Source organism: Ranitomeya variabilis, chromosome 2, assembly GCF_051348905.1.
Source record: "Ranitomeya variabilis isolate aRanVar5 chromosome 2, aRanVar5.hap1, whole genome shotgun sequence".
NCBI lineage: Eukaryota > Metazoa > Chordata > Amphibia > Anura > Dendrobatidae > Ranitomeya > Ranitomeya variabilis.
This window is the reverse complement of record NC_135233.1, coordinates 1,048,218,419-1,048,244,695: the sequence shown is the minus strand read 5'-3', so window position 1 is coordinate 1,048,244,695 and position 26,277 is coordinate 1,048,218,419. Positions and strand designations below refer to the sequence as shown.

The 26,277-nt window shown below is 43.8% G+C and overlaps 1 protein-coding gene across 2 annotated transcripts in view; it reads left to right on the top strand.

Moving 5' to 3' along the window:
- The window catches only part of NBAS (NBAS subunit of NRZ tethering complex), a 670,356-nt gene that overhangs the window by 157,036 nt on the left and 487,043 nt on the right, over nucleotides 1-26,277 (top strand). For both annotated transcript variants that reach the window (XM_077291450.1, XM_077291451.1), the window contains exons 15-20: nucleotides 1,493-1,750; nucleotides 2,062-2,187; nucleotides 15,645-15,796; nucleotides 19,709-19,846; nucleotides 21,619-21,697; nucleotides 24,537-24,641. In XM_077291450.1, coding sequence (XP_077147565.1) covers nucleotides 1,493-1,750; nucleotides 2,062-2,187; nucleotides 15,645-15,796; nucleotides 19,709-19,846; nucleotides 21,619-21,697; nucleotides 24,537-24,641 — 858 coding nt within the window. The remainder of the gene's footprint in view (nucleotides 1-1,492; nucleotides 1,751-2,061; nucleotides 2,188-15,644; nucleotides 15,797-19,708; nucleotides 19,847-21,618; nucleotides 21,698-24,536; nucleotides 24,642-26,277) is intronic.

Sequence of the window (26,277 nt, the reverse complement as noted above, 5' to 3'; positions counted from 1 at the left end):
ATGTGTGGCAGTAAGGGAGATAACTACAGCAGGAGCCTCTACCCTCTGACTTAAAGGGAGTCTGTCCGCACAGTCCAACCCCCCCAAGCTGTTTATATAGTCATGTTGCTTTGTTGAAAGATTCATTTATATAAGCCATATGTTGCTCGCTGATTGAAAAAAGTTGCCTTAAATATTATGCAAAATAAGCTGAAGTACTTTGGCTTTGCTCTGGGCCCTCAGTCTCCCCGACTCTTTTCTTCTCCCAGTCCCACCTTCTTCTGCATGTCTTTACTGACTGTGTAGTTAATGTAGTGAGCTGTCACTCAAACAAAGGGAGGCGGTTCTTGGTATGGAACTGAGCCCGGGAAGCAGAGGCCTTGGGGTAGAGCTTAGCCATGCCAAAAGCACTTCAGCTTCGTTTGCATATGAATTAAACCAGGGTGCCAGAGATTGCATAAATATTGGCATGAATGGCCTATTCCTTCATAAAGCAACATGACCATATAAACAGTTTGGTGTGGTGGTTTGTCTGACAGATGTCCTTTTAAAGCTGTAAGATTTATGAAAAAAATGTGCTGTGTGGTGTCCAGGACAACTTTCTGCAGCAGGAGCCTCTCACCTGTAGGACAAAGAGTTAAATAAGCTCTTCATCCTTGGCCAATTCCTAGCCACAAAATGGACAGGTCAGCAGGGGATTAACCCTTGTATTCTCTGCATGATTCCTATATGACTGTTTGCAGAAGGTCCTGTAGAAAGTCAAATAGTGCTAGTAAGATTATGCAATTTACTGTTATCATTCATTTTAGGCTTAGGGCCCCTTAAAATGGCCTCTACAGTGCAGCTAGAAACTTGCAGATGGTGCCTTACTTTTTACGTCGTTCGCTGTAGGCATCTGCTGAGTTTATCACTGGCTGCTTACATCTCCGATAAACTGATAGGGAACAGTCTATTAAGGTTTATCTACTAAAGTTCTTTCTTTCTAACAATGGATGTATGGTTTGAAGCTGCGGAACAAATCTTCTACAACCCTCATAACATTAATAAATCTTTTCTGTTTGGGTTTTTTGCTAAACATCATTACCCCTATGACCAGTTTAAAGGTAGTGAATAAAAGTATGCTTTCCTGGTACAGAAGAACAGTGGGACATAGGCAGTTGTTGACTGCATAGAAACAATCTGTGCATTACTGCAGAAATCTCCAAGAATATTTCCAGAAATGGATACACTTTATAGATTTTATATTATGTTCTCATTTATTGGTTTAAGCAGAATTTCTTGAATTGGTATTTTAATGGTGTTTTACAAGGGTATGGTGCACACAAGATCCTCTGGGGCGTGTCTTTAGGCTGTATTGCATAATTACCCAGTGGTGAACACCATAAATATTGGCATATATACCTTTATGTGAATTTAACAGGTCAAATTCAGTGTCCGAAATCTAATAATTTACCTGTACATGAGTTGTTTCTTCTTTCGAGTGATCACTTTTGCTTCTTTTTTTAAATTTTAGTGTGAAGTAAAACTTGCTCCTAAAAGGTCACGCTTGGAGAGTAGATCTGGTGAGGAGGACTACGGAGACCAAGACTCTGACTTTGATGATGAGATGTCAGCCAAAGACAGATATTTGTCCTACATAAAGCAAGGACTGTACTTTGCCACGGAGATGGAACGCTTTGCTCCACCTCGAAAACGTCCACGAACCATTACAAAAACATACAGGATTGTTAGTTTGAGGTCTACAACTCCAGAGGAACTTTATCAGAGGAAGGTATGCTGGGCTGGGTGTTCACAAAAGGCAAAACTATTATTCAAATTGGCCAAAAAGAAGTCGGTCTTAATAATTAAAACTGTTCATAATTCGGGCTTAATAATTAAAACTGTGTAGCTCGATGTGACCCGTTTCGCCCTCGAGCTGAGCTCTTCATCAGGCTGTAATACTCGAAAGGACAATATATCCGGTGTGAAGATGGTTATTACACAAACAGAGGCACTTCTGTCCTCAGTCTCCAGTAGCGGTGATCGTTTTTTGATATTATAGAAGTCATAATTTGATATTGACAAATGTCATACTTGCTGCAGATCGATAATGAAGAGTATGGAGAAGCTTTATCCTTGGCTCATGCATACGGCCTGGACACTGACCTGGTTTATCAGAGGCAATGGAGGAAGTCCGCTGTCAACGTTGCCACAATTCAGGACTATTTGGTATGTTGTTATTTTACCAGATATCTGACCATCAACACAACCATTAATTAGATGTTTATCTTCCACGATTTTTTCCCCCTTTTCAATTATTTTCTTCACTGTATGAAATGGATAATTGAACATAGACGATGTTTTTGAGTGACCTTTTGTGATAATCAGGTTTTTATGTAATTTTTTTTTTTTTAAGTTATTTAATATTGATCCACTTCTTCCTGTTCTTCACATGAAGATTAGCAGCAATAGCCTGGCTCGGACTCTGTTTAATTTATGAACATTAACGTGTAAATCGGGCTTGCTGTGAGCTGGGCAAAGGTCAATATGAAGAAAGGGGGTAGAGGTGAGCTGTGACATTATGGACAGACATATATCTGAGATGGTTAGTGAATCCTGCATTGAGCCGAGGGTTGGACATGATAGTTACATAGTTACATAGTTATTAAGGTTGAAGGAAGACTTTAAGTCCATCTAGTTCAACCCATAGCCTAACCTAACATGCCCTAACATGTTGATCCAGAGGAAGGCAAAAAAAAACCATGTGGCAAAGAGTAAGCTCCACATTGGGGAAAAAAATTCCTTCCCGACTCCACATACGGCAATCAGACTAGTTCCCTGGATCAACGCCCCATCAAGGAATCTAGTGTATATACCCTGTAACATTATACTTTTCAAGAAAGGCATCCAGTCCACTCTTAAATTTTAGCAGTGAATCACTCATTACAACATCATACAGCAGAGAGTTCCATAGTCTCACTGCTCTTACAGTAAAGAATCCGCGTCTGTTATTATGCTTAAACCTTCTTTCCTCCAGACGTAGAGGATGCCCCCTTGTCCCTGTCTCAGGTCTATGATTAAAAAGATCATCAGAAAGGTCTTTGTACTGTCCCCTCATGTATTTATACATTAACATAAGATCACCCCTTAGCCTTCGTTTTTCCAAACTAAATAGCCCCAAGTGTAATAACCTATCTTGGTATTGCAGACCCCCCAGTCCTCTAATAACCTTGGTCGCTCTTCTCTGCACCCGCTCCAGTTCAGCTATGTCTTTCTTATACACCGGAGACCAGAACTGTGCACAGTATTCTAAGTGTGATCGCACTAGTGACTTGTATAGAGGTAAAATTATGTTCTCCTCATGAGCATCTATGCCTCTTTTAATGCATCCCATTATTTTATTTGCCTTTGTAGCAGCTGCCTGACACTGGCCACTGAATATGAGTTTGTCATCCACCCATACACCCAGGTCTTTTTCATTGACGGTTTTGCCCAGAGTTTTAGAATTAAGCACATAGTTATACATCTTATTACTTCTACCCAAGTGCATGATCTTACATTTATCCCCATTAAAGCTCATTTGCCATTTATCAGCCCAAGCTTCTAGTTTACATAAATCATCCTGTAATATAAAATTGTCCTCCCCTGTATTGATTACCCTGCAGAGTTTAGTGTCATCTGCAAATATTGAAATTCTATTCTGAATGCCCCCTACAAGGTCATTAATAAATATGTTAAAAAGAAGAGGGCCCAATACTGACCCCTGTGGTACCCCACTGCTAACTGCGACCCAGTGCTAGTGTGCTCCATTAATAACCACCCTTTGTTTCCTATCCCTGAGCCAGCTCTCAACCCACTTGCACATATTTTCCCCTATCCCCATTATTCTCATTTTATGTATCAATGATGACCCTGGAGGTCCCTTCCAACTCTAACATTCCATGATCATCTATTGTGAATGGTGGACACTGTTATCTACTGGCTGCGATGATAATGTTACTGCTGAAACGTCTACTGTACAGAACAGAGCCTCTATGACATTTTCTGATGACACATTCCCTTTATAAAGGATTTGGTTTAGCAGCATGTTATGCAACCAGGATTTTGCTTTTTCGAATATCCCTGTTAAAAATGTATTTTTTGGCATTGGGTAGTAGAATGACTTTTATATTGGCTAAGTGAGGAGTCCATCATCAGCAGGGCTATTGGGTGAGGAGAAGAGATGGGCAAGCCCAAACAATAAGGTTTGGGGTCCTTACCAATAACCTACTGTTCAGGCACAGACCCAGAACACTGACTTTTCCGTGTTACTGTTTGGTTTCACACCGCGAACATTGGGTGTTTCCCGCACTGTCATCTGCGTGACAGCGTGAGATACACCGGTGGCTCTGGTCGGTGGTAAGATTATCACCACTGGTCAGAGCGCTGTGGTTCTATCAGCTGTGACGACGGTAAAAACGTTACCTCTGGTCACAGGTGTCGGCTGATGGGAGTAGTAGTGTCGGTAATGGGAGTGGGCTATCATGTGACCTCAAGTATGCAATTGGGATACATGCGGGCCCATACTGACTAGACATGCCCTGCGAGCTTCTAGTTGGACTGTGGCCGGAATTTTGCAAATGCCATAGTTTTGGTCAAAAAACGGCTTTTTTCAGGCACCAAAAGATCCAAACAGGGCGCAGTATGTGCTGTCCAAAGACTGCAGTTACATGGAGGGATTGTAGGCTTTACCCACAAGCCTGGACTTTAAAGAGCTACCATGTAGTGCTCGTGAAAATAAGCCACTTTATCATATACTTTACCAAAGAAATCGGCTTCTTTCTCCTCCTGGACGGATCATTCATTCTCAATTCAGGGAATACAGATTCTCCCATTATTTAGATAGGAGGTGACGGTGGGTGCTCGTAAAATTCTATGGCTGGTGGAGGAGGGCAGGGCCTCTAGAGGCAGACAGACATTCTGCAACAAGTTCTCCATAGAACTTCATGAGCACCAACTGTCATCTTAGTTCTGTGATGTGATAAGATGTATTCACTGATGAGAGACTTGACCCATGAATGGAGAATGAAAGCTCAGATCAGGGGGAGATAGAAGAAGATACTGCAAAGTTATTTTTCAGTTTCATGTTTACTATTGATTTATGAGATAAGAAATAAGCCCTAGTTGCACAGCGCGCTGGTGGTGACACGTTCTGGTCTAAGAGATGTTTGGATGACTAAGTGCAGTGTCACCGGCCCCAGAGACTCCTCTATTATCACAGTGATTACATGCTATTAGTCCGAGGTTTTACCGCTCATTCGCCAAATGTGGTTAATTTCTGATAATTGCAGTAGATGAGGGCTTATTCTCTTAATGGCGCACCTTAGCTGCCTACATACCGCCGGGGTCAGTAGTGTTGTGGGGAACCCAGGTACTATGTAGTGTAACACTCATCCAGAGCAGAGCTGCCCACACACAATAGACGACTCTACAATTTTACCAAAAGGGTCGAAAATGACCCATAAATCTCTTTAGAGCATAATATTTGAATAATTATGGAAATGACCACATAGGGCTCAGTCAAGGAAAATACAGTTTTTATTGCAGATGTTTAGCAATCTATTTGTCTTTTGTTTTTAAAGCTCCAAATGGCAAATATGGAATCTCATCATTGCATTGTACTGTTGGATTTTTAAATGGGCTCTCCAGCCTTAGGGTACAAGTTTGTGGCACTCTGTGTGACTACAGACATGTGAATCCTCACATCGCACGTACTGCACGTTGTCAGGATTCTTCGGTGATGTCGGCTGGTGCTTGACCACAAATATGCATATGATGCAGTCACAGGCCAATTAGACTTGTCCAGCCTCACTCTGAACACAAGTCTAGTCGGAATGTGGCCTGGAGAATGCTAATCGCATACTTGTGGTCATATGACCGCAGCTCCTGGCACTGGAGAATCCTCATATCGGGCAGTGCAGGAGCTATGAGGATTCACAAGTCTGCAGTCTCATAGAGTAGCCCAAGTCCAGACTACCCCTTTAATAATTGCACAGCCATCAACCTACTTTTAGCTTCAGTCTTTTTGAAAACCAGCTGTGTGTTGGTGAGAGAGAGAGAACCAACCAACCATGGCTGCTGGTTTTTGGCACAAGGTTAGAGGAGGCTGGGTTCTTATAAAGCTGGGAAATTTACATCCCCTAGCAATGATCGAGAACAAGCCGTAACCCTAACAGGGAGACGTTATCTGAGCACACAAATCTCCAAGGGTGCACAAACTTATGTATCGGACCAGTTTCCTTTTTGTGAATTCTAATATGTAAAGACTGAAAGGAAATGTCATATGTTACTTTAGACCTTTTAGAGATCATTTCAACTTGTTGGTCACAATAACAGTAATTTTGACCAGGGGTGCCCAAACTTTTACGTGCCACTGTAAGTCCATGCAGGGTTCTGCTGTTGCAGTTTTTTTTTTTTTTAAGGATTTTTCTGAACTCTTTTGTGCTGATTTATGACTACAGACCACATCAAAGTTGCGCCAAACTTTGATGTGGTTATAAATTTGCCTTGAGTAGCTTAGAAGAAGCCAAAAAAAAGTTAAGAAAGGTCCCCAAACGGTTAATTGAAATCTAGCAAAGTTTTGTCAACGTTTTTTTTTTTTAAAGAGCACAACTCCCTTAAACAACAGCTGTTCTGCAATATCTGGGGACGGTCACTTCACCGTGCAATTCAGATCCATTGACATCTGGCTCCCACCAGAGCTGACTGCCAATCAGTTGGGGTAGCTGTTGTTGAATCCCAACAATCAGATATTGTTGAACTGTCCTATGGATTAGTAATCAGTATGGGGAATCTCGAAAACCCTCTTTAATTTTCCTTGCAACTTTAGCTGGGGTACATTGACACATGCGGATTTTATGCTGCATGATTTTATGTTCTGGATTTTATGTTGCGGATTTTATGTTGCGGATTTTATGTTGCAGATTTTATGTTGCGGATTTTATGCTGCGGATTTTATGTTGCGGATTTTATGTTCTTGATTTTATGCTGCGGATTTTATGTTGCGGATTTTATGCTGCAGATTTTATGTTGCAGATTTTCCTGACTTGGATTGTTGCTAAAATCCATGCGTTACATGTGGTTTTGTTGATGATTTGTCATGTAATAATCTGCACTGAACGGAATAAATTGATACCGATAGAGGGCAACTCCTTTTTTGCGATTACTGAAATCAGTTGCATATTTTTCTGCATGGAAAACCTAGACCGAAAATCCACAGTGTAGCTCACGCTTGTAAATGTATTTTTAGAAATGTGTAAAAAATAAATAAATAAAAAGAAAGAAAAATAAAAATTAGTGTTTTGTGCATATAAGATGCGTTGTCACACTATTGCTGGCGTTCTCATCACGATCACCGAGCGGTAATTATGACAATTACTGACTGTTTCCTTTGGATAATCGGCTCCTGGATAAAACCTCTCATTATTTTGTTCCTCCCTTTTGTATGTTCTTATTGTTCAGAGTCGAACAACATCCAGGTAATTGTTTTTTATGTCTTTTTTTTTCTCTGCAGGTTTGACCTTGTGCAAAATTAATTTCAGCAAATGCATTCATTTCCCCTCTTATGATTTGTATTTCTTCCCTTTTTATATTACAGGCTAATGATGGGAGAATAATTAGCTTATACAAATCATCCAGGAAGAAATAATAGGTTTACAAATTCTCCGGAGAATAGATTAGTGGTTAAGTATTGGCCCCGGCAGCATTTTGGAGCGGCGGAGAGTGAGGCTCGTTTTTCCCAGTGTAATAATTGTTGTTTTATTGTCATATTTTGCATTCATCTAATGAATAGGAAACCGCCCATAAATCTGCGTTTATCGGGGGGAGGATAAAGCCGTACAGTGGGGTGTCCCCCCAATACCACTGGGATGTGACCCTCCACCAGCTCCAGCTTTCCCATAGACAGAAAATGGAGCCACGAGGCACATGTATGGCTGTCGATTGGGGCTCTCCAGGATCCTGTGTTATCTACTGTACATAGAGATGTTATCAGTCTTTGTACAGGAGGAGGAGGTGAGCTGTGACAACACCTATTGTGAATGGTGGATCCTGTGTTATCTACTGTATATAGAGGTGTAATCAGTCATTGTACAGGAGGAGGAGGAGGAGGTGAGCTGTGATATCACCTATTGTGAATGGTGGATCCTGTGTTTTCTACTGTACATAGAGGTGTTATCAGTCATTGTACAGGAGGAGGAGGTGAGCTGTGATATCACCTATTGTGAATGGTGGATCCTGTGTTATCTACTCTATATAGAGGTGTTATCAGTCATTGTACAGGAGGAGGAGGTGAGCTGTGACATCACCTATTGTGAATGGTGGATCCTGTGTTATCTCCTGTATATAGAGGTGTTATCTTGTACAGGAGGAGGAGGTGAGCTGTGACATAACACAGGATCCACCATTCACAATAGGTTATGTCACAGCTCACCACCTCCCCCCTGTGGAAGGCAAATCGCCGAAACGCGCGTCGGGGAGGACGGGATTGCTGTGCACGGGTACTGTGACTTACCACTGTGGTAGCTATCTGATCTTTGATATATGTTTATATGGTCACAGGTACTGAAGATAGATGTTTCTATATGTTAAATATGAATTGACACTCTATATGGACTTTTTACTTCTATGGTCCATAATATTACTAATGCACTTTAATCCGGTCCCTTTGTGCTATGTGTGTGCGGGCTTGTGTAGGGGATGGTTTCCTGCCATGCTGTATACCTGTGTTTTTACCACATAATAAAGGTTTTTCTATATTTGCAATAATCGGACGGTGTTGACTGCGTTTTTGGTGCTCTCCTGTACAATGACTGATAACACCTCTATATACAGTAGATAACACAGGATCCACCATTCACAATAGGTGATATCACAGCTCACCTCCTCCTCCTGTACAATTACTGATAACACCTCTATATACAGTAGATAACACAGGATCCACCATTCACAATAGGTGATATCACAGCTCACCTCCTCCTCCTGTACAATTACTGATAACACCTCTATATACAGTAGATAACACAGGATCCACCATTCACAATAGGTGATGTCACAGCTCACCTCCTCCTCCTGTACAATGACTGATAACACCTCTATATACAGGAGATAACACAGGATCCACCATTCACAATAGGTTATCTCCTGTATATAGAGGTGTTATCAGTCATTGTACATGAGGAAGAAGTGAGCTGTGACATCACCATTGTCATGGCAGACTTGTTCAGATAACTGTATTATTATCAGATAACTGTATTATTATCATGGCAGATTCTGTACAGCACTTGTTTATAGCAATATTGTAGGTGCTTAAGCTCTAAGATGAGAGCCATGAGAGACTAAGAATTTGGCTTTATTTGTATGTGCCTATATATGCTGGGTATATTGATACACAGATATGAGTTATAGTATATGAGCCATTTGACAAATATGGATGTGTAAATCTTTTTCTCTTTCATCTGAAGTTTGTCTATGTCTGCCCTGACTATATCTAGGTCATATCTAATTTATTATACACTAATGAGAGCAGTGGTATGCCTCTATACATTTAAGAGGTCTTGATACTATGATCCCTTGGGTAGGAGCATAGGATACTCGTGCTCCTCTGTACCCCCTGTTTACTGTTAGCTTTTTTCTGTCTATCTGTAAGTCACTAGTGAAGACAGTAGTAATAATAATAATAATAATAATAATCTTTATTTAGGCTACTTTCACACTAGCGTTAACTGCAAACCGTCTCAAAACGTCTTTTTTGCCGAAAAAACGGATGCGTCAAAAAAGTGAAAAACGGTGACAAACGTATGCCACGCATACAGCATTTCGACGGATATGTCGCAAATCCGCTAAACGTTCCGGATGCATTGCATACGTTTTTAACATCCGTTGTATCTGTTTTTACGACGGATCCGTTTTTAAAATGGGAGGCTCCCAAATTTGATTGGCTACTGGAAAATATGGAAAACTATATAGTTACTGTTTTCACAGCCCATCTTTGAGGGTTTTAGTTTTGTGGCAGCGATGGAAGGTGTTCTTGGGAGGATTGCTAGTTTGGTTACCGACGTTATCTTTGAGACAAATCGCCTGGATATCATAGTGCGGGAGAAGGAGGCGGCAGCGGAAAGACGTAGGATTCTTCTGCAGGAACGGAGACGGAGACGACTCTGGATACATCCGATTAATGAACTACGGATGATGATAAAGGGATCCAAACCCTAACCCTACCCCTAACCTCACACCTAACCGTTTAATGAACATTTTCTGACAGTCATAGTGCCACGTATTTCAGTGCCACGTATTTAAGTGCCACGTACTATAAATACTATAACTACGTGGTTATACGCACTGAAATATCGTGGCACGTAAATACGTGGCACTTAAATGCGTGGCACTGAAATACATGGCATTGAAATATCGTGGCATTTACGTGAAATACGTGGCACTTATGTACGTGGCACTTATGTACGTGGCACTTATGTACGTGGCACTTATGTACGTGGCACTTATGTACGTGGCACTTATGTACGTGGCACTTATGTACGTGGCACTTATGTACGTGGCACTTATGTACGTGGCACTTATGTACGTGGCACTTATGTACGTGGCACTCAAGTACGTGGCACTTAAATACGTGGCACTTAAATACGTGGCACTTAAATACGTGGCACTTAAATACGTGGCACTTAAATACGTGGCACTTAAATACGTGGCACTTAAATACGTGGCACTTAAATACGTGGCACTTAAATACGTGGCACTTATATACGTGGCCACTGAAATATCTTGGAACTTATATACGTATATACGTATATAAACGTATTTCAGTGCCATGTATTTCAGGTTAGGGTTAGGGGTGGGGTTAGGGGTAGGGTTAGGGCACATGAAGACATACTTACAAAAGCACACAGCCGTACAAAAATACACACACACACACACAAGCACATAAGCTTGGCTGGGGTCTTGTGGCTGGCTGGGGTCTTGTGGCTGGCAGTCTTCTCTCTGGGTCTTGCTGGCATATGTGGGGTTGAAGGCCCAGGCTAGGTTTATATAGATTTGGGGGTGTCTGGCCAATCGGCAACAAAATTCTGCTTCTGAGCATGCTCAGTGTAAAAAAAACGTATTGCAGCGCTGTATTGCGTCGTACGACGTGTCCCGACGCATCCGTCGCTCATAGGCTTCCATTGCAGCCAACGACGTATGCCGCAGGATACGTCGCGACACGTTTTTTAGGTGGAGACAAAAAACGTTACAATCAACGTTTTTTGCCGACGACGTGTCGCCAAATTTCGACGCATACGTCGTAAAACGGACACGACGTATGCCAATCCGTCGCAATACGTCGCCAATACAAGTCTATGGGGAAAAAATGCGTTTTTTCTGAAAAAAGACGTTTTGAGACGGTTTACAGTTAACGCTAGTGTGAAAGTAGCCTTATATAGCGCCAACATATTCCGCAGCACAATTAAGCGGGGACTTATACAGACAAATTCAATACAAGTTAAGACAATTTAAACAGTGACATTAGGGGTGAGGTCCCTGCTCGCGAGCTTACAATCTACAAGGAAATGGGGGGACACAGTAGGTGCAAAGTGCTCGTTATTTCAGGTCTGGCAATTATAATAAAGAGGGATTTTCATACAAAGCTGCATGATCCGGTCATCAGCCCGTGTGTTTAAGTGCAATAGTCAAGTATCAAGTGCAGTTATCGTGTGCATGGAGGGTGTGGAGACAGATGGATAGTAGGGTGCAGATTTAGAATAATATTTGGAAGGAGGGAACAGGGCAAAGTTAGTTTACTGAGTAGTTGATGTGGTAGGCTTGTTTGAAGAGATGGGTTTTTAGAGCGCGCTTGACTAAGTCGGGGCTAGGTATCAGCCTGATCGTCTGGGGAAGTGCATTCCAGAGAGCTGGCGCAGCACGAGAGAAGTCTTGTAGACGGAGGCGTGGGGTTCGGATTACAGGGGATGTTAGCCTTAGGTCGTTTGTAGAACGGAGGGCACGTGTAGGGCGATAGACAGAGATGAGATATAAGGCAGTGCAGAACTGTGGAGGGCTTTGTGGGTGAGAGAGATGAGTTTATACTGGACCCTGTAGCGAATGGGTAGCCAGTGTAATGACTGGCACAAGATGGAGGCATCGGTGAAGCGGGTAGTCTACGTTCACATTTGCGGTCGGCGCCGCAGCGTCGGGCGCCCCAGCGTCGCTGCATGCGTCATGCGCCCCTATATTTAACATGGGGGCGCATGGACATGCGTCGCACTTGCGTTTTGCGCCGCATGCGTCACTGCGGCACCCGCGTCCGGGCGCAGAGGATGCAGCAAGTTGCATTTTTGCTGCGTCCAAAATCAATGAAAAAAAGGACGCATGCGGCGCAAAACGCAGCGTTGTGCATGCGTTTTGCTGCGTTTTTGTTTGCGTTGTGCGTTGCGGCGCCGACGCTGCGGCGCACAACGCAAATGTGAACGTAGCCTTAGACAGAAATATGACCCTGGCTGCCGCATTCAAGATGGATTGGAGAGGAAAACGTTTGGTAAGAGGGAGACCGATCAGAAGAGAGTTGCAGTAGTCCAGACGAGAATGAATAAGAGCAACAGTAAGAGTCTTAGCAGTTTCAACGGTGAGAAAAGGTCGGATTCTGGAGATGTTGTTAAGATGCAGGTGACAAGAGCGAGTGAGTGATCGGATATAGGGAGTAAAGGAAAGTTCGGTGTCGAATATGACCCCAAGACAGCGGGCATGCTGCTTGGGAGTTATGGTTGAACCCTCCAGGGTAATTTCGATGTTGGGTAGAGAGAGGTTAGTAGAAGAGAGAAACACAAGAAGTTCCGTTTTGGAGAGATTTAGTTTCAGGTAGAGGGAGGACATGATGTTAGAGACAGCAGACAGACAATCCTTGGTATTTTGAATTAGGGTAGGGGTGATGACAGGGGAAGAAGTGTATAATTGGGTGTCATCAGCATAGAGATGGTACTGGAACCCAAATCTGCTGATTGTTTGTCCAATAGGGGCAGTGTATAGAGAGAAGAGGAGGGACCTGGGACTGAGCCCTGATAGTAAGGGGACGAGGAGAGGAAGAGGAGACGGCAAAAGATACAGTGAAGGAGCGGTCAGAGAGGTAGGAGGAGAACCAGGAGAGGGCTGTGTCCTTGAGGCCTATGGAGCGGAGCATAGTGAGAAGGAGCTGGTGATCCACAGTGTTGAATGCTGCGGAGAGATCCAGGAGAATCAGCAGGGAGCAATGACCTTTGGATTTAGCTGTTATTAGATCATTAGAGACTTTAGTGAGGGCAGTTTCAGTGGAATGTAAAGAGCAGAAACCAGATTGTAAGGGGTCGAGAAGAGTTATCCGAGAGATAGCGGATTAGACGAGAGTGGACCAAGCGTTCCAGGAGTTTAGAGATGAAGGAAAGGTTAGAGACAGGTCTGTAGTTAGCAGTGCAGTTCTGGTCCAGGGATGGCTTTTTAAGTAAAGGGGTTATGATGGCAGTAAAGGGGTTATGATGGCTATCACTATTAATCTAATAGGATGTCTATATGACTTTCAGGGTCTCATTATACTCTGATCATTTATTAGATCTTATTTATCAGTACAGTTTATAGGGTACACATTTATATGCTATTTGTGTAGGTGTATCAGCTGCTGCAGCACCTTTTTGCTGCCTTGTTTTTATTTTTTTCAGTTTTTTACACTTTTTCACTTTTTTAGGTTGACCTAGGTCCATTTGTGTGTATGGTGTTTTGGGTCCTGGGTGAGGGTAGCTGTTAGGGCCCAGTTAGGGCTATAAGAGTCAGTCAGTCCTATAAGGGTCAGTCCACGTTGAGCGGGGGCGCCACATCGAAATCTAGGGTGCCAACCTCCGCGGCTAGGAAGGTGTGAGCTCTATTAGGGCCACGAACAGGGACTGTGTCAAAAATAATTCTCATTAAAGAGTTCCTGTGGTAATTTTGGCTACTTTTTCTACCCCGTCTCGACCTTGATGTTGGTAATTATTGTGTACTTAATTATCTATTTAGATTTTAAAATGATTCATTAAAGATACGTTTTAGGGTATTGTGTTTTTGGTTGTTAGAGCTGTGACATCACCAATGGTGAATCGTGGATCCTGTGTATCTACTGTGCATAGAGATGTTATCAGTCATTGTACAGGAGGAGGAGGTGAGCTGTGACATCACCAATGGTGAATCGTGGATCCTGTGTATCTACTGTACATAGAGGTGTTATCAGTCATTGTACAGGAGGAGGAGGTGAGCTGTGACATCACCAATGGTGAATCGTGGATCCTGTGTATCTACTGTATATAGAGGTGTTATCAGTCATTGTACAGGAGGAGGAGGTGAGCTGTGACATCACCAATGGTGAATCGTGGATCCTGTGTATCTACTGTATATAGATAACACATCCCGAAGTTCAGCTTTGCTTCCACTTTGAAACTATAAACAATACAAGGTGTTAAGCCACCGATGAAGACCTAAAACATGAAACCATAAAAAGGGCAATTTGATCACATTATTTAGGGGTAAAGGTTTTTTTTTATGTTTGTTAGGTGAAGTTCATTATTTCCTTTTAACACCTATTAATTTAATTATGAAGAATTCAGTTAAACTGCTCTCGGAGTGGTGTGAAGCATAAGGATATTAGAACAAAAACATGCAACAATACCGAGACAGTATGGTTTATACTTTGGAAAATCCTAAAAATAAATGGGTTTCACATTCTACTGTACCTTTGTTTTTTTTTTTCACCAGGATCCAAGAAGTAACGTTTCTCCTTGTGGAGACTGACTTGCCAATGTGAGGAGACTGTTTAGCCTTGCAATGCTCCTCTGGGAGATTAAATATGCACATTGCCACTTCAGAGATTGACACTACATGGCACTACAGTTCTAGTCCTCTACCTCTCAGAACAGGCAATTTGCATAATTAATTTTCCAGAGGAGCATTGCAAGGATTAAAAGTCTCTTCACATTGGCATGTCAGGCTCGGCATGTCACTCTCCAAAAGAGAAACATTATCCCTTGGAACCCTGCCAGACGCCTCTCACACAGCCAAACCAGATCTCACACTTGGCACTGATGAGGGGCAGCACCCCGAAACAGTGTCTGCAAATTGGGATTCTGGTTTGGTTTTTATCCTAAGTCATGTGACCAAGGCTCTTTAAAAGGTCGATATTCACTTTTAGGATTGCTACTTCCGATAGGTAGAAGAGGCAATTTACATACCGTATTTGTGTTTTTTTTTTTACCTAAATTGCTGCAAAAACTGAAAGTGGTGTTTTTTGCAGTTTCTCGTTGCTTTGTGTGTGTGAAAAAAATACTGCAAAAATACTGAAAGAAGTGACGACAGTAAGGAAAAACAAACAAGCGTCTGCATGAGATCTCTGAAAGCTCCTAGCGTTGCTGCTATTGTTACAAGCAGCTTTTAAATTGTATAAAAACAAAAAAATGCAGCGTGTGAACATGGCCTAAGCAAGACCTATTTTATTAAGAATAATATTAATACCGGTATATTAACGTTTCTACTCTGGAAACCCATTTTAAAGAAGGGAATGATATTCAGATCCGGTATTGCAATATCCATAATCCTATCATGGAGCAATTACATCCTAGCTCAAATTTTAATACTTAATTTTTAATTATTTTTTTTTTTTACTCCAGAGCAAAATTAAGAAGCGATCTTGGGTCCTGCATGAATGTCTGGAGAGGGTCCCCGAGAACGTGGATGCCGCCAAGGAATTACTGATGTTCGGCTTAAAGGGGACAGATCTGGAGGCTCTGGTGGCCATTGGCAGTGGGGAGGATGGAGGAAGGTGTGTTGTGCCACAAGCAGGGCTGGGGAGTCAGTAAGCCAAACCTCCGACTCCAATTCCGCAAAGCATGACACCGACTCCACCAAAATGGGCTTCGACTCCACGACTACGACTACACAGCTTTGACAGGGCTTTAGATTTTGTAAGCCAAACCTCCGACTCCTCAATTTCCATGACACCGACTCCACCAAAATGGGCTTCGACTCCACAACTCCGACTACGACTACACAGCTTTGACAGGGCTTTAGATTCTGTAAGCCAAACCTCCGACTCCTCAATTTCCATGACTCCGACTCCACCAAAATGGGCTTCGACTCCACAACTCCGACTACGACTACACAGGTTTGACAGGGCTTTAGATTCTGTAAGCCAAACCTCCGACTCCTCAATTTCCATGACTCCGACTCCACCAAAATGGGCTTCGACTCCACGACTACGACTACATAGCTTTGACAGGGCTTTAGATTTTGTAAGCCAAACCTCCGACTCCTCAATTTCCATGACACCGACTCCACCAAAATGGGCTCCGACTCCACAGTCCTGGTCACAAGCCATGTATGAACGCATGGGTAATTTGCCATCTTTCCTGAGCTGCATGCCAAAGTCTTGTAAGAAATTTCCGGAGAGACACGGGACCACTAGTGTCTCTCCCCCTCTCCCCCCCATTTTCATGTTCCTACGCCAATGTCGGCGGTTCACTCGTGAGTCCTACCTTCTGATTAATGATCTGAAGCCCAAGACGGCGCAGTGAAGTGCCTGATTCCTTAACATGTTAATGCATGCGTAAATTCATTTAGCAGTCTTCACTCTCGCCCATCCTAATTATCCCTTTCCTATCTGATGGTTATGGTAATTAGCATACTTCACTGAAATGTTGTGTGATAATATGCCGTCTCTGGAGCGCTTTGATTCGGAGCAATGCATTATCATTACGGTGGGCACTCTCCCAACATCATCCGAGCAGCTCTGCCGCTCCCCTGCTGCTTTTTGATATCCACTTAATGTGTGGGTTTTATTGCATAATATACAGCTGCTTCTTAGTGGAAATAGCCTGTGTCTAAGTGGAGAAGCCAACTGCTATGTCTCCACCAGGCAGTCGGCTCAGAATTTCATGATTTATAGGTTTCGGGTTGAAATGGCGCCCTTTTTAGAAATTACGCCCGGCTCCACACTGTATTTCCATTTATTTATTATCTAGATACGGTATTTTTGTTTTTTTGTTTCATTTTTTTCCTTTCTACTTTGTGGAGTTTCCAGCAGCATAAATGTTTTTGACTTATTATAACTTTTCTTACAAAAAAGTAATACTTCCCCTTACCGATCCAAGCAGCTGCCGGTCCGGTGGTTTCTACCTCCTTTTCCTGTCTCGCCACACTCCAACTGCTCACTTAGCTAATCACTGGCCGCAGCGGTAACAAATCTCAGGCTGACTGAGCGTTTCCTGCCATTTCCGCTGTGTTGACTTGGGACCAGTAAGTAGAGATTATTGGTGACCAGCTAAGTGTCAGGACAGGGGCTGAAAAAAGAAATAAGTGGCATTTGCCACTAGCACATTATTTTGTGTTTATAGATTGTGGGATTATAGATTGAAAAGAGACAGACTGGGCTACAGCTGTTTCGCATCTACGCTTCATCTGGCCCACCATATGAAGCCAGATGAAGCCTAATTAGACGTGAAACAGCTGTATCACAGTCTGTATGTTTTCACTCTACATTGCCTTGTAATATTGGAATAAAAACCCACAAAATAATGTGCTAGTGACGAGTGCCACTTAATTTTCTTGTCTTCTCTTTTAACCAACATGTTGGTATATACTTGCAGCAGAGATAAGCTGATGATCTTTTTGAAATGGTTATCAATGAAGGCGACAATTATTACTTTTATGTATTTTTCCGCAGTATGCGGTTTTTTGAAAATAGGCTTTATCCCTTTTAAAGGGGATTGTTCAACTTCCTGAATATTTTTTATGAACACAGTATTGCCTAAAATGCAGAATTAGTTCCCAACTTACCAATCCTTTGCCTCTCACTCATGTGGGGATGCTTCTGTCTGTTCTACCAGCTCCAATGATGACGTTGCATATAACCGCGGGGATCACTAGATGCTGTTCTGATCCCAGTAGAGTCAGCAGCTTACCATTTCAGTCAGTGATTAGCTGCAGTGGTCACTTGATAACAAGTTACATCATTGCTGGAGCCTGGTAAATGGGGACCACTAGTGGAAGAGAGAACTGTTAGCATGGGATTGGTAAAGTGAGAAATGTGGTCTTTAACCTGTGGTGCCGCCATCTGTTAGAAAACTATAACTCCCAGCACAAATGAGCGGTCATTGGCAGTCCGGGCATGTTCACAACAGAGCCACAAGGTTGGAGGACATTGCTTTAGACCAGTGTTTCCCAAACTCCAGTCCTCACGGACCCCACGGGTCATGTTTTCAGGATTTCCTTAGTACTATGCAAGTAGTGGAAGTATCATCAAGGCATCAGGAATTGTCTCACCTGTGCAACACTATGGAAATCCTGAGAACATGACCCGTGGGGTCCGTGAGGACTGGAGTTTGGGAAAATTGCTTTAGACCATTGTCACCTGTTTTTTGGGGGGGAGGGGACAGAGTTTCAATTTACAGGGAAATGGTGTGAGTTGCAGTTCTTTCACACTGTGTTTTGGCACCTGTTAATTTGTCCTTTCGGAGCTTACGTCTGAACCCCCCTCAAAACGGGATTCGAGGATATGTGTCGACTGGGCCATAGACTATAATGGTGCATGACAGAGCCAACGTGTGCTCTGTCGGCCATCATTTTGGGGAGAGGACTAGTGATGAGCGAGTATACTCGTTGCTCGGGTTTTCGGGTGGTCTCCGAATATTTGTTAGTGCTCGGAGATTTAGTTTTTGTCACCTCAGCTGCATGATTTACAGCTATTAGCCAGCCTGAATACATGTGTGGGTTGCCAGGGTATCCCCACATGTATTCAGCCTGTCTAGCAGCCGTAAATCATGCAGCTGTGTGGAGAATAAATCTCCGAACACTAACAAATACTCTGATACCACCCGAAAACCCGAGCAACGAGTATACTCGCTCATCACTAGAGAGGACGCCTACGAGAGACAGACACCCAGCCGCAGGCTCTATGTAGTAGTTGATGCTTGTATGCCCCACGAAATCACAATTCTAGTCTATCTTTTATTTTATTCCTCATGTAAACACGCCAGCATACACACATTAGAAAACCATCCCTCGATCAGAACTGTGCCGCTAACTATAGACCTGCCTCTAATCTCCCCTTCATCTCTAAGCTCCTGGAACGCCTGGTCCACTCCCGTCTTATCCTCTATCTCTCAGATAACTCTCTTCTCGACCCTCTACATTCCGGTTCTCGCTCTTTACACTCTACTGACCCTGCCCTCACTAAAGTCTCTAATGATCTACTAACAGCTAAATCTAATGATCACTGCTCCCTGCAGATTGTCTTGGATCTCTCCGCAGCATTCAACACTGTGGACCATCAGCTCCTCCTCACTATGCTCCGCTCCATTGGCCTCAAGGACACCGTTCTCTCCTGGTTCTCCTCCTACCTCTCTGACCGCTCCTTCACTGTGTCTTTTGCTGGCTCCTCTTCCCTTTACTGTCATGGTTCCTCATATGTTTTTCGGAAGAACAACATAGAGACTGCACATTTTTGCACCACAAAGTGCATCTCCTGGAAATCCTGGTGCTTTCAGGAAGCACAGAGACGTCTCATGACAGCAGACTGTTATCCACAACCCATCTGATTTAGGGGAGAGCGTTTTCTAGGAGTTTTCTAGATGGCTGCTAGAGAAGGAGACTCTTAGAAATAATGTAGGGTATGGGTCATGTATCGTTCTGTGTCTGATAGGACCTGCTTGATTCCCATCTCTTATCTGTTGGGCAGGTTTATATTACCAGGAGATGTAGACATTGATGATGTCCCCTATGAAGATTTCTTGACTCCGGAAGAGGAGGCAGAAAGCCGAAAAGAGAGAGAAAGCCAGAGGCGCAAAGAACTCCTGAAGAGGGTGGACCTGGACAGGTGAGCGGACTTTATTATTTCGCCTGCTGATAATGCGGCTGTGAAGCCTAATGTCCATGATGACCTAGAAACATGAACAATATGGTATCTGGTAAAACAGTTGTTTAGATGGCCTACTCGTAAGGCTATCTAAACAACCAGATAGTCATGGGACGTTTATTTATGAGGCATCTGTATGGTCTGCTCAAATCTTATAAAGATTTTGGGTGAAAAAAATCTGTGTGAATATACCCTTAGATTTTGTTCATCAAGATAACTACACTTTCTTGTAGAAAACTTGGCACTCAGGTAAATGTTTTAAGCACATTATTTTTGGATTGCCTGCACAAAATAAAATTATCTGCTTATACCATTTGCCTGAGTGTCCGGTTTTGTACAAGATTTACATGGGGATAGGTTCCTACTTGGGCACCATCCACAGGAGCGCCATAATTACCATTTTTGATAAGTAAACTTTGTCATGTCTGACTTTATGGTGAGCATGTCCCAATATATTGACTACACCTTTACGCCTGCCATTCCACCATTCCACATCTCTGTGAGTGACTTAGTAACATAAAATACACATCAAATAAACTGTGTTCAGTGGATTCATAGGTGAAAGCCTCTCCCCAAGGCATGCCCTCTACGTAAAGCCAGCCTAAACTGTTTGGCTACAGCATGAGGGTCCTCTTATCCCCCCCATTGAGGCTGGCTGTGACCAGCAGAGAGGTTGCTGCGCATGTGCCGACCCTCCAGTCATTGCTGTCAGTACCCACCTATCTCCACAATGGGGGTCCTCTTATTCCCCCCCCCCCCCCGTTCAGGTTGACTCTGACCAGCAGGGAGTGCAGAGGACGCATGTCTCTGCTCTTTACATTTGATCCTTAAGTATTTCTGAATACAGCTTAGCACATTTTCTGGGTTGAGCTTTCATAGCATTGAATAGAGAGAACTGACTCATTCTTATCACATCTCCACTCACTGATGGTCAGATTCCTGCTCCACTGGGGACTCTAGTTTTGGAGATTAAAGGGAACAGACAGAACAATTAGTGATGGATGAACACGTGGAGGTTCGGGTCCGGTGGGCTCGGCTGGACATCTTAATTTAAAAAAAAAAAAAAAAAAAGTTTGGTTCAGGTATCAGAACTGTACCCGAATCTGGACCCCATTCGGATGAATAGGGAACCCGAACATCCATTGTTTGCCACGCTGTCATCTGCATGCCTGATGCATTGAAGCCCATGTCATCTGTAAAAGACAGAAAATGACATGCAACCCTAATACTCACCTTAACGCCTAATCCACCGATGCCCATGTTCCCTGGAAAAGAAGAAAAATAATAAACAATGATGATAATCTTACCAGTGATCAGAGCTGTCGGTGTATCTCTTGCTGTCATGTGGATAACCGTGTGGGGGACACCCGATGTTCGGGGTGCCGAACAGTAACACTGACTTCCTGGAGAAGTCAGTGTTTAGGGTCCGTGCATGAACACCATGTGTTCGGTGCAGACCCCAAACTTTACTGTTTGGCTTCGCCCATCACTATTATCAATGAATGGAGAGAGCCAGCATTAGGGCGTCCACCTCCACTAACTGCTGGTTGCTGGGACGTCCTGGTATAGAGATTGGTGCCCAAAAGTAGGACCTGTAGCGATCAGACATTTAGGGCTCATCCTGTACCATAAATATCTCTCCTAAACAGCCCCTTTACCTGTGTCCATTTACTGGCTTCTGTTGTCTTCATGGTTTTCTGCAAAGTGTATCTGTGTGAATCTTTACCCCACAGCCTGACCCTGGAGCAGAAGGAGATCTGCCGCTGTAGACTCAAGTTATTGACCTATCTAGATCGCCTGTCTACATATGAGGTGAGTGTCCTGATTGACAGCAGAGTGACTGTGCCTTTATAGCTTACACAATGATATAGTGCACTAAAGGTACCTTCACACGAAGCGACGCTGCAGCGATAGCGACAACGATGCCGATCGCTGCAGCGTCGCTGTTTTGTCGCTGGAGAGCTGTCACACAGACCGCTCTCCAGCGACCAACGATGCCGAGGTCCCCGGGTAATCAGGGTAAACATCGGGTTGCTAAGCGCAGGGCCGCACTTAGTAACCCGATGTTTACCCTGGTTACCAGCGTAAAAGTAAAAATAACAAACAGCACATGCTCACCTGCGCGTCCCCCGGCGTCCGCTTCCCTGCACTGTGTGAGCGCCGGCCCTAACAGCAGAGCGGTGACGTCACCGCTGTGCTTTTACTTTCACTTTAGGGCCGGCGCTCAGTCAGAGCAGGAAGCGGACGGCAGGGGACGCGCAGGTGAGTATGTACTGTTTGTTTTTTTTACTTTTACGCTGGTAACCAGGGTAAACATCGGGTTACTAAGCGCGGCCCTGCGCTTAGTAACCCGATATTTACCCTGGTTACCAGCGTAAAACATTGCTGGTATCGTTGCTTTTGGTGTCAAACCTGACGATACACGCCGGTCTGACGACCAAATAAAGTTCTGAACTTTATTCAACGACCAGCGATATCACAGCAGGATCCAGATCGCTGCTGCGTGTCAAACTAAACGATATCGCTATCCAGGACGCTGCAACGTCACGGATCGTTGTCGTTCTCGTTGTAAAGTCCTTTCGTGTGAAGGTACCTTAAGTTCCCTCACAGCATAAAACATCACATAACCTATTACTATGGGTGCAAGGGAGAACCAGCCTCCTTGTGGAGACCACCACACTTGGGTAGGGAGACTTATAGTCCTGCAATGGTATAGAAAATAGTTTTCATTTGAAACGACGAAAGTGACTCACTAGTGCCACCTATTGGGGTTCCGTCCCTATGAGAGTGACTCTTTAATCCGCTTTGACGACATATGACTTGTTTTTCTTGCCCTCGCGTAGAGACTTGATAGGGTAATCTAGCCTACGGGTCTCTCTACACCAGATTGGCAGTCTCTTAGAATCCATACCCTCTAGACTTGTCTCAAAGGGCTCTCACACATCCAACCAAATGCCATTAACAAAAGGCAAGAACCCAAAAGCAGCGGCCTGCAGATCGTTTTTTTCCCCTTTTGGAAAACCGTTATTTGGCTAAATATCTAAAGTCACGTAGCAAACCTTGGTAAAGTGGCAGACATTGACTAATGGGGTCGCCACCTCTTATTGGTGGCACCATACAGCTACGCTACTTCCTTTTGGAGGAGAGACAATTTGCATATCAGTATACCGTGTAGGTTGTCCTAAAAGTTAGGGCACACGAGCATCACTGCCAATTAAAGGCCCCGTCACACACAGGTTACACACATCACACATCGGGTTACTAAGCGCAGGGCCGCGCTTAGTAACCCGATGTTTACCCTGGTTACAGAAAAAAACAAACAGTACATACTCGCCTTTCGGTGTCCGTCAGGTCCCTTGCCGTCTGCTTCCTGCTCTGACTGAGTGCCGCCGTACAGTGAGAGCAGAGCGCAGCGGTGACGTCACTGCTGTGCTGTGCTCTCACTGTACGGCGGCACTCAGTCAGAGCAGGAAGCAGACGGCAAGGGACCTGACGGACATCAGATGGTGAGTATGTACTGTTTTTTTTTTTTTTACATTTACGCTGGTAACAGGGTAAACATCGGGTTACTAAGCGCGGCCCTGCGCTTAGTAACCCGATGTTTACCCTGGTTACCAGTGAAGACATCGCTGGATCGGTGTCACACACACCGATTCAGCGATGTCAGCGGGGCCTCAACGATCAAAAAACGGTCCAGGCCATTCCGACACGACCAGCGATCTCGCAGCAGGGGCCTGATCGCTGGTACGTGTCACACATAGCGAGATCGCTACTGAGGTCGCTGTTGCGTCACAAAACTTGTGACTCAGCAGCGATCTCGCTAGCGATCTCGCTATGTGTGACGGGGCCTTTAGTGGTGGGACGATCCTTTCATTGACCCAGGCTGTCCCTCGTTTAATGCCATTATGTGTCCACAAACCTTTTTGTACAAACATTTAAATGGGTTTTCCAGTATTCGAAAAAAAATACCATGACTCCTTTCTTCTTAGAACAGCGCCACACCTGTCCATTGGTTGCTTCTGGTACTGCAGCTCGTTTCTGTTAAAGTGGATAGAACGGTGGCCACACATTTACACTGCTGATGCATTACACGGGGAACACCGGACCCCCTATTCTTGCTATTGGCTGAGGTCGCTGGGGGGGTTAGGCATTCATCAATTACTCATTTTTCACCTATCCTTTATTAGATGATGAAGGGTTGTTGGTGCTTCTGTCTCCATGGTAACAGACCGCAAAACCATGCCTGTGTAGTCAGATCCCGCCCACGCCCTTCTTTGTTTTCTACTTCCTGCTTCATGTGTCTTTTTTTATATAATGCACAGTAATGAATGAATGTGATTAAGATGGAAATGGCCTTTTATTTATTTAGTTTTTGTATTTTTAGTAAAAATTAAAGTAAAAAATGTTTATTTTTTTTAAACCTTCTTAAATGGTGACTCAAGTGTGAAACCGCCATATCTTGTAATAAATTGGATATGCCATAAGCATTTTTAACCCGCACTGAATCCTGTCGCTCGGTACCTTGCTGTGCCGTTCTTGCCTGGGATGCGGCGTCGCGGCTGATAAATAGATGGGAATTATCCGTTCATATTCTGCTCCGTTATATCATGTTATGGAGGATTTCTCAAACATCTGCTTCTTTGTCCTGAAGGAGATCCTCGGGGGGCCTCAGGCAGCGGAGAAGAGATACGACGCCGACTTCTTCAAGAAGTTTAGGAACCAGAATATCGTGCTGTCAGCGAGAACATATGCTCGGGTAACGTTACCAAGTCCCAACAATGAAGGCGGAATGGATTCCTCTGCGAGCGCGCCGCCTTTCACCCCCATTATCATTTATAATCGGATTCCGTTAGGTAACGCAGTGGTAAGGCCCAGCGCTCTGATCTCTGTATGGCGGGATGATCCTGTCAATACTAATTCACAATTAAGTAATCCTATCTAACCAGCGCGAGGCCGGGCACGGTGACAAGCGTTATTACCCAGCTGCCTCTTATTTCTAATATGCGGAGACGCCTCGGCCGCAGGATCTTACTGGGTTTGTGCCTCTTTGCAATTATAAAAAAAATCCCACAACAACAGTCAATTAATCTGTAGGACTGCATCTCAAAGCCGGAACTTTAATATTAAAATATAGATTAATAAAATGTGACCGAGGGTGGAAAGGATTGTGCTGCATTGACCGGAATGTCTATAAGGCGTCAAAATTTAGGTGAAGTTTTAGGTTTGCTACAGAATATATATGCGGGGTGTTGCACAGTGGCGTAACTACAGTCCTATGGACCCAAGGGCAATATTTGAACTGTTCCCCCACCAAAATGTTGGTCAGATCTATGGGCCCCCTGCCATAATGTCCTTTGTCATGTAATAATGTCCCTTGTCATGACACCTATCCTGTAATAATGTCCCCCATTGTGTAATATTAACCTTAGTCTAGTAATAATGTACCCAGTCCTGTAATAATGTCCCCATCCTGCAACTATCCTATAATAATGTCCCCATCCTGGAACTATCCTATAATAATGTCCCCATCCTGGAACCTCTACTATAATAATGTCCACATCCTGGAACCATCCTATAATAATGTCCCCATCCTGGAACCTATACTATAATAATGTCCCCATCCTGGAACCTCTACTATAATAATGTCCCTATCCTGGAGCCTATCCTGTAATAATGTCCCCATCCTGGAACCTATCCTGTAATAATGCCCCCATTCTGGAACCTAACCTGTAATATTGACCCCATCATGGAACCTATCCTGTAATATTGTCCCTATCCTGTAATAATGTCGCCATTCTGGAACCTACCCTGTAATAATGCCCCCATCCTGGAACCTATCCTGTAATAATGTCCCTATCCTGGAACCTATCCTGTAATAATGCTCCCATCCGGGAACCTATCCTGTTGTAATGCCCCCATTCGGGAACCTATCCTGTAATAATGTCCCCATACTGGAACCTATCCGGTAGTAATGTCCCCATCCTGGACCCATCCTATACTTATGTCCTTCTTCCTGGAACCATTTCTTTAGTAATGTTCCCCATCTTTTAATACTGTCCCCTACCCTGTAATAATATCCTTGTCTAGTAATAATGTACTCGGTCCTGTAATAATATCCTTGTCCTGGAATAATGTCCTCATCCTGGAACCTATCCTGTAATAACTGTAGCTACGTCCCCCATTCTGTAATAATGTTCTCCCTCCCTGCTGTTTAGCGATTCTTCTTGCCTTTCCTCGCCCCCGCTGTGAGTAGTCTCCTTTTCCTCCCCACTGCTGTTACAGGGGGGCGGGCGGCATATGGAAGTGATGTGATGCGCCACCTGCAATAAGCACTCTGCTGCCATCCTCTGATAGGCCGAATATAGCTATTATGGTGCAAGTAGCCGGTGGTT